General features: G+C 38.9%; 1 protein-coding gene across 1 annotated transcript; it reads left to right on the top strand.

Annotated features, from left to right (window-relative positions):
- The first annotated feature begins 4,564 nt into the window (after positions 1 to 4,564).
- Positions 4,565 to 8,898, top strand: LOC106941408 (NXPE family member 3-like). The gene is made up of 5 exons (XM_015024431.1): positions 4,565 to 4,699; positions 6,053 to 6,514; positions 6,679 to 6,928; positions 7,834 to 8,031; positions 8,109 to 8,898. The coding sequence occupies exons 1-5, from the start codon at positions 4,565 to 4,567 to the stop codon at positions 8,681 to 8,683; spliced, it is 1,620 nt and encodes a 539-aa protein (XP_014879917.1). The 3' UTR covers positions 8,684 to 8,898.
- The last annotated feature ends 730 nt before the right edge of the window (positions 8,899 to 9,628 follow it).

Below are 9,628 nucleotides of genomic sequence, written 5' to 3'. Positions count from 1 at the left end.
GCCCACCTTTCACTCAACACGCTCTATTTGGAAGACCGTTCTCCTGGATGTGATCGCTCTATGAAGCCTCTCTTTTCGCTGACAACGGCAGCAACATGCATGTCAAGTGTAAAAGCCTCACCGCCAAGTTCTAAAAGCTCGATTCTAAACGCTGAGTCGTGGTTTTATAGATTTGAAGCGCCATGAGGCCAGCTCCCTCAGACAGACGCTCCATCGTTCTCTTACCAGTTTGGTAATCAGGCCTCGGTCTCTTCATGTTAGGATCTTGTGGTTCCAGTACTGATTGTTTGTTTCTTCTACAGAAAGATGTTTGCTTCCTTCTTGAAGAGCGAGCCTGTTGTAAAAAAAGCAATTAATCAACTGATCACACGATATATTAAAATGAGCTCGATAATTTCCATTGTGATGATTAATACAGTATTTTAACTCCCTTTACTGGGAAATCATAAACCATTTATGGGTTTGGTTATGTGTGGTTTTTATTTCCTCTTCATTGTTGTTGTTTTTGTTGCGTTTCTTTTTCTTTTTTAGATTTAAAATATCTTCCACCTTCAGTATGGACTTTTTTTTTTTTTTTTTACAAAGTTAACCCAAATTGAGATGGCATCATGGGCTTGAACAGCTTCACTTACAGGCCAACTCCTTTTCCCACAGTCCACATAACAGTCTGTTTCCAGCGTCTCATCGGGTCGATTTTTACAATCAGAGCGAATCCCCAGTGGGCCACGAGAAGCAGCTTCGTTGTCCATCGCTGTGCAGGTTGTTCCAGAAACACGTGGCTGCAAAGGTTCAAAGGAAGAACAAAAATTAGATTAATTGCGTCAAAATTTTTAACTCGTTGAAATACATTTTAGACCTCATCGTTTGTCTCGTCATTGGATCATTGATCAGTCATGGCTACGTCTTCCAGCTAAGAAAACAGACATTTATTCAATACATCTGAATATTTTTGGAGACTTTATTCATCCTATCCCTACGAGAAACACATTACATGAATTTAATTACACACAGGATTTACTTTTGCTAGCAAAAATTCTGCTTACAACTAAAAAGAACATGTTAAGACAGTTAAGATAATATGAATATTAATATATTACAGCTTCTTTAGACATCTGCTCTGTTTCTCCAACAACGGAATTTTAATAACAGGATGAACATCTCAACACAGCGACTCAAGCAGAGACTGTGGATCATGACTGCATTTCATTTCCCAGATATCTAATGAGAAAAAAACCTGAAGGTAATTATCAGCTACGCCTGCTCCGGTCCCTGTTTTTCAGCCGAAAAACGAAACAAAACCGGTTCCTGCAGCATAAAGAACGTCTGCCAAGTTAATGTCTGCCACATTCCAGGAAATCAAAGGATCAAAATGTGTTCCGACTTCTGCCAGTATTATTTATGATTGACTTTTGCACCTTCTGACAGCAGTAAATTACTCTTTTACAGTGATTTATAATTTTGACAGTACTACAATTTGTCTTCATATAGCTTCAACAGCTCAAGGTCAATAAAGTTTATAACAGGAATACAACTTAAACTGCCAGCTGTAGTTTTAAAACCAGCTGGGTACTTGAGATTTTACTCTGTCTGGAGATGCTCCGTAAAGATTTCAAAGGAAATGTATTTATGTTTGTGGCTGCAACGTGATAATTTATGGAAGAGTTCAAAATGTATGGAAACGTCTGCAGGCCATATGAGCTAAATGCAGATTTTTTTCCCCCCAAGTGTTTGACATAAGATCTTTTTAAGGGCTTTTTTTAATGCTGTAAATGAACTTGGCTTGCCATTACATCCATCAACAAAGGACTAAAAATAATAAGCACTTAAAACAAAGAAGGATGGGAGGAGGCAGGTGGAGGGATGAAAACAAAGAAAAGTGTGAGCCGGACAGATCGAAGAGAGGAGGAGCAGAGGACGAAGACGGATGATGAGGGACAGTAAGAACAAGGTAAAGTGAAAACACTAATAAAAAATATATTTTAATTTTTTTTCATTTTGTATTTCTTGTATTTCTCAGATTTGGTGTCTAATTAGATCATAGCTAATAATCATGAGTGAAAAGTGAGCATTTGTGATCTGCTGCAGTCAGACAATGTGTTGTTCAGTATCACTTAGCAGCTGCAAGTGATTTCTGCTTTAAAAGTTTCAAAATATATTTAAATAAATAAATCAAAGTCAATGATTAATGGAGCCTGTTGTGTCCAGTCCAATTCAAACACTCAGAACAGTTTACTTCTGTCCGAGCACAAAGTCCATGTTGTGTTTTTTCTGATGACGATGTTTCTCTTCAAATTCGAATTCAAGTTGAAATTTAGACTCGCTCCCCTTTGTTAGAAATATATTCTAAGTTTAAAACTAGATTTAATCTTAAACTCATATTGAGTGATAAATGTACTGTCCACAAAAATATATTGCAAGAACACTGTGTTTATATACGTCCATATTATCCTGATTAGACATGTATAAGTTATGCATGTGTTTGTATGGAAATAGTGTGTTAGAAAGAGTGTGAATGTGCACAGTCATCGTTCCATATCTGATTAAACAGTAGAACTACCTTTAGCAATCATCACTTTATCTTCCTGTTGTCAGTAAGTTACCAGTCCAGCAGAATGAATGAACCATGTTTGGATATTCTTCTCTCTATTTTTGTTTGTTTCCTTGTGGGACTTTCTGTCACATCATTAAACAAAAATCTCCAACATGGTTTTTCCCATGGATTGAAGACAATGAAAGATCCCAGCTGGAGATAAAAGTCACGTTTGTTGTCTTCTGCGAGAAGAGGTTACTAACAGGTCACCAAAATCTGATGCAGATCCGAAGCCGAGCTCGATAAGTGACCCGATTCTGCAACTCAAAGGACTTCATTCACGTTTGCCACGTTGTCCACTAAATGTGTGAAGGGCTTCTTTTGAAGGTTGGTTAGAAAAAGACATTTTTACAGGAAACACAACCATCACATTTTGAAGTCTTGTTATATTACAATCAGTTTTGTTAGAAAAGATTTATACCCATTAGAATCACTTATGCTAAGTCAGATTGATGCTAAATATGAATTTTAATCTTATTTTATTTATTCTCAAAAAGGAAGGAGAAAATAAAAAAAAGAAATATTCTGTGAACTGGCTGGATCCTACTCATCCTGTGCAGCACATAAGACTGGAAATAAAAGCCTTTTCCTCTCCCTGATCTGTTCACTTTAATCGATTCCAACCTGGAGTAGGAAAAGTCAAATCTGAATTAGTTAAGTTGTGAAAGAGTACTTTAGAGTACATTATTACATTTCTTGGGTTCATATATAGGGACTCACTTCTTTGATAAATTTCCAACGTGGAACTGTTTCTGTAAATACAAAACTCTGATACTTTGATACAACGCTGTTCTTGATCCTGCCTGTGATTCTCCAACATCCCCTCAGCTGCTTTAAGCCCATCTGTAATTTGTTGCCTTTTACATCTTCATCCTCCGATTGGTTGAACTGCCCAAACGCCTTTTCCTCATTCACCTTCACATCTGTGTGATTCTTAACATTTTCCACATGTTAAGATCTTTAAAAACAGATTCTAGGAAAAAATCTGGAAAAAAAAAAATCAAATATCAGTTTGAATTTTTTTTTATAGAACTGAATATTCAACTGGGTGTCCTACATTTTTAATGGATTTACAGAGTATTTTTTGAATAGTTGAGAAATGCTACGTTTTTCTTTTGTTTGTTTGTTTTTTTTTTTTGGTAGTGTGCTATTATAGTTACTATTTTAGTTATAATTACCATAAAAAAGTCAGATTTTGCTGCTAAAGACTTGCAACCCAATACTTAATACTTTATTGTATTAAGTATTAAGTATCGGGTTAAGTATTAAGATTTTAGTCAAAACTGTGTTTTGACTAAAATCCGAAAGATTAGAGTCCCAGTTGACGCCGTTTCAACTAAAAACCTAGAGGTTGGAGTCCTTGTCAAACAGTGTTTTTGACTAAAGTCCAAGAGGGTTAGAGCTCCAGTTAAACATCAGTCAAACGATATTTAACCGATTTCCTAAAAGGGATGTGGGTTTTAATGTTTTTAATGTTTTTATCTTTTTTTTTTTATCTTTTTCAAAATGTCTTTCTCTTTCTCACAGTTTTTTTCAATGTCACATGCTGTTTTTATTTTAATTATGTGAAGCACTTTGAAATGCCTTGCTGCTGAAATGTGCTATACAAATAAAATTTGATTGATTGATTGATCCCAAGGTGGGACAGTCCACTTGTGCAGCACCTTACACAAAAAAAGTGAAGCACAAATGAATGACTGATACTCTCTACTTTTCCAAAAAGTACAGAGTATCAGTCTGTATTTGTCATTCGCTAAGTTGGCAATATTAGTATTTTTTTTACTTAAATACTACAATAAGTGTGAAGACCACGTATATATCACTGTATATTTGTATCATAGTGCTAATACAAGTTTTAAAAATATTAAACAAGCTGTGTGTTTTTTTAATGGATGCCGGTCCATGTATTTTTGATTTGCTTTGATGCATTTTTTTTTTGTTTTCACACAGAATATAATCCAGTCATCCTTGATAATGAGAGCCCGGATCTGTCTGAACCGTTTCACTCCGAAGCACGGCGCCATCGCTCTGGTCTTGGCTGTGTTTGCTGTGAGCTTCATGCTCTACAATGTGAACGTCTTCTATGAGAAAAGTTCTACATCAACAGAGGTGAGTATTCGTCATTTTTAAACTTATCCTCCATCCTTCCAAGCTGGTCAAAAAAGCTGTTTTGATTGAGACAAAATGTTGGCAGGTTATTTATTTGTTGACCAAAGCAAAAGTCTTACTCATTTGGGTTAAAAAAATTATATCCCATACTTTGTTCCTAAAAGGTGTGAAGTTGCAAAAAAAAAAAAAAAAAAACTATTCTGTATAAATCAGTTTAATAACAAAAAAAAATGCCTTTTAGGATATAAACATCTTGTGGATGCTCACTTTATGCCTCTTCAGAAAGAGCACAGCAGAATTAGTGTTCCAGCTTTTCTTTAAGATGTCATTTCCACTGTGTTCTGCTTTTGACATTAATATAATAATGTCAAATCCATAATATATAATGTTAATATTGAATTTTGACTTTTCCTTAACATTTTGACTTTCCTTGAATCAAATTTTCACCTTATTCTTTATCGTCCGATGTTTTGGGAATAACTTTTTTTTTTTCTCCAGGTTAGCCTATTGTCTGAATTCTATTCTATACTGAGAAAACATTTGACTTTTAAAGGAGACAATAATCAGTTCTGTGAAAAAAAAATAAAAAAATTACCAGGCACAAATAATTTTATTGCTACCAATTCAATATCAGACATCCATCTGTTACTTGGAAAACTGATCTGTGCTGGGTTCTGTTGGGTGGTGCTTACCTGCAGGATCACTGCATGGTAAATTGCAAAGTACATCATGAACAAGTCGCCAGCATGTCGCCGGGCAACACAAACAAAAACAGTTCGCACGCAATGTCTCCAAAGGGAGATTTAAGCAAGCTGATTAGCCAAACATGCATGATTAACCTGTCATTCACAGGTTGTCATTCACAATGGGCCGCTGTCCTGCAGTGTTTAGATGTGCCACAGGTAAAAAACAGTCGAATGAAATGGCTTAATTACCTCCTCCCTGTGTAGATCGGTTCTCCTGACCCTTGCTAATGACCTAATTATTCTTTTCAGGTGTGGTGCAGCAGAGGCACATCTAAAAGTTGCAGGACAGAGGCCCTTGAGGACTGGAGTTTGACACCCCTGTCACGAGAGGACCCAAATTTGGGTCCTCTCGTGAATGACAGGTTAAACACGCCCCAGGTCAAACTGATCCAGAACATTATTGGTGTACCTCAGAAACAAACATAAGAGGAGGATTAAATAATTGAAGTTTTTGGATCCTCAAGTGAGAAGTTCCTGCAGTCGATTTCATAATCCATAGGAGCTCCAAACATAAAAAAAATCCCAAAAAACTATTCAATAATTTGTAAAGAAACAGTGTGTGTGTGTCTGATACTCAGTCTGTTTGATCTCCAAATTGTCCCCCTAGCCAGAGAAAAAAATCCCCATCGCTGTGGCCTCGGCATATTCCACCGTGACTCCGATACGTCTCATGAAGCCTCCGAAGTCCACCAGCGTCTGCTCCTTCCATTCAGTATTACCTCAAGACAATCTTGAGTTAAACCTGTTGAGGAGCTCCATCGCATGGCCTGAAGCACCACCTTTACCGTCCAACTTCTTTCTGAATGACACCAGTGATCCCGCTCACAGCACCTTCACCATTCTCCCACGTAAAGACGGTGGAAGTTGGCATATTGGCGACCAGCTGGAGGTTTTGATAAAAATGAACGACTTCCTTGGCCGCCCCAAGAAATCTGGCGGAGACGTCCTGTTTGCTCGGCTGCGCAACCCAAATGTTCGTGCAGGCGTGGCGGGGCGAGTGTCGGATCATGGCAATGGTTCCTACACCGCTGTGTTCCCTTTGCTCTGGGAAGGAAGAGCTCAAGTTGAGGTAAGACCGTCACTTTTCTTGTTCATTGCAGATGTGATTGACGTCAATTAAGGTTTCCTCTGCCACTGCCCAGAGCTTCTTGAGAATATTACAGCATATGTGGCAGATACCAGATCCCATTTCACAAGGCTCTTGTTGATAATTATTGTTCCTTGTCCCAAAAGGTGACTCTCGTCCACCCCAGTGAGGCGGTCACGGTCCTGCGAAAACTGAACCTGGAGCAGCCAGACAGAATATACTTTCAAAGCATCTTTCGCTCAGGCCGGGTTTCCGAGACTACCACATGTAATGTGTGTCTCAAAGCGCCCAAGGAAAAGTTGTGCAACTTCACAGACCCCTACACAGGCGAGCCCTGGTTCTGCTACAAGCCAAAGAAACTCAATTGTGACTCTCGGCTCACCCACGCCAAAGGAGGTTTCAATAAAAAACTGACACGAATGGAGGAGAAACTCTTCCAAAGGTAAAATGTAATAATAATTTATAATCAACCTTCTTTGGCGTGTAAAAGTATAAGTGGATGTGTTTGCATAATGTCCCAAAAAGATCATGTCCAAATCCAGGAGGTTTAGTCATGTTTGTTTTTAAACTTCACATACCTTAAAGTCATGCAAATACACAGGCAGGTGTGTCTGTAGATTCAGATATTGTACAGACTTTTGGAGTACTGTGGTGCATTACCTGTGCTCTTTAAAATTGCTGAAAGCATTTAATGATTCTTATGTTTTTGTAAACCTTTCAATTTGAACTAATTTTCTTTCACATAATCTAAACCAGGAAATAATTGATGTGATTCAATGTCAAACTGTGAACGATGTCGGGTTCAGATCTGTTTTCAACTGTATCAGTGTCAGGAATTAGGACAGAGAAGCTAGACGCTAACTGCATTCCTAGTTAGTGTCTAGATGTAGTTAGCGTTCCCACTGACTACATCTAGGAAGGTAGGAAAGACATGACTTGTTTCATCAATCAAATTTGCTTTGTTGTAGTGGAGTCAACAGCAAAGCAAATTTGCTGTTGACTTTGCAAATTTGATTGCAAAGTCAATCAAATTTGACTTTGCAATCAAAGTCAAATTTGATTGACTGATGTCAATTCTGGCATCAGGACTCTCCAACATCACCATCTCACCAAAACCTCAAGGTACAACCCACTTTCTACCTGTTACTCCATCATGTTGTGTTGTATGATTAGTAAGTCAGAACACAATCTTCAAATTTGATGTAATTTTCTCTATTTTTTTCAATGACTTTTTTAAATGCCATTTCATGAGGATTTTTTTACATGATTGTTTTTGTGTAAACTCCATTATTGTCTTCCAGAGGAAACCAATCAGAGTATAAAGACCAAGCCTGCTGGTTATTACTACCAGGGTGTATGGCGAGCACTGGACGGGACCAGGGTCCTCCAGTTCAACACGTCCACAGCAGTCAGTCAGTGTCTGAAAGGCAAGGTGCTCCACCTGTATGGAGACTCCACCATCAGGCAGTGGTTTGAATATCTAACAGAATCATTACCAGGTAGATGTCTAGAAGAAATGTGTGCCAACAGATTGTTTTGTTTTGCCTCCCCTCTTATTTGTTTCTCTCTGTTATAGGTCTCAAGAAGTTTGACCTGAAAACTCCAAAGCAAAATGGACCATTCCTGGCGTTAGACCCTGAAAACAACATCTTAGTGACGTTCCGCTGCCACGGTCCTCCCATCCGTTTTGGCACCATGCCTGCCAATCAAGCGCGTTACATCGCCAGTGAACTGGACAGTGTGATTGGAGGCAAAGACACTGTTGTAGTTATTGGAGTTTGGTCTCACTTCAGCACCTTCCCTATTGAGGTCTACATCCGACGTCTGCTGAGCATACGGAGGGCAGTGGTGCGGCTGTTGACCAAAGCGCCGGGTACGGTGGTCATCATCAGGACCGCAAACCCCAAAGCGTTGACAGTTTACGAGACTCTGACAAACAGTGACTGGTATTCCTTACAGCGAGATAAAGTCCTCAGGGAAATATTTAAAGGGGTCAATGTCCAACTGGTGGATGCCTGGGAGATGACTATTGCGCACCACCTGCCACACAGCCTCCACCCACAACTTCCTATTATAAAGAATATGATAGATGTTATCTTGTCCCACACATGCCCTGCTGCTGGTAACTCTGAAGGGGAAACAAAGCTTTAGAAATGGTTTGGGGTGGGTGTTCTGGTGCAATCTCTACCAAAAATTTAACTGTTAGCTGTTGGTTTGTCGTGAGAAATGATTTGTCTAAAATTCTATGTTCGGCTAACACGGCATTTCAGAAAAAGAAATCTTACTTTCAGTAAAACACGGTGGTGGTAGTGTGATGATCTGGTGCTGCTTCAGGGCCTGGTGAACTTGTTAACTCATGGAACCATAGTTCTGCTCCTTAGCTGAATATTCAGAAGGCAACAGTCTAGCCATCAATGCAGCATCATCACCTCAAGAGTATTTCTGTTGTGCATCAGGGAAATCAATTAATAAAAGACCAGCAACTCCATCTCTGAAAGACTTAAAACCATTGAGGATAGTTCATCTGAGGCACAAAATCAATTATTGTTTTGATGAAAACCAATGATTAGGAACTCGGATCCATCTAAAAACCTCGGTCTTGGTCCAGCTGAAGTGAACTCTGATGCAGTTTGAAGGCAGTGAGAATGCAACCCTTAATAAAGCAAGAATTTTACAGAATCTCAGAGGTTTCTGCAACACAGTCTGCTACAGGAACTTCAGAGAAAGGCTAAGACTATCTATAGTTACTCTTTAACCCTGTGGAGTCGCTGCCCGCCGTGTGGCGTACAAGCATGTGACGCATTAATAAGGCTTCGTAATAACATGGACGCATACCGAGTTTTCATTTCGACTCTGTTGGACAGCACGGACTTCAAACTTTATAAAAGTGGTGTTTTTATATTGGTTTTGTGGTTATTTACTTCAAAATAAAGCCAGAAATAAGATCGATCATTTCCGCCTTATTTTGTGGGGTCTAAATGTACCACATTTCGAAACAACCAATAAAAATGTGTTGACGGTCTGTTGCTAGGTAGAATGGAGACTCGCGGAAAGTGACGGGGGGTGATTTGGCTACGGCAAGAGACTAGGGCACAG

This window comes from Poecilia latipinna, unplaced genomic scaffold (assembly GCF_001443285.1).
Source record: "Poecilia latipinna isolate Pla-1442-1.1 unplaced genomic scaffold, P_latipinna-1.0 Scaffold3648, whole genome shotgun sequence".
NCBI lineage: Eukaryota > Metazoa > Chordata > Actinopteri > Cyprinodontiformes > Poeciliidae > Poecilia > Poecilia latipinna.
Note: the sequence above shows the minus strand (reverse complement) of the source record. Positions and strands in the feature narration are given on the sequence as shown.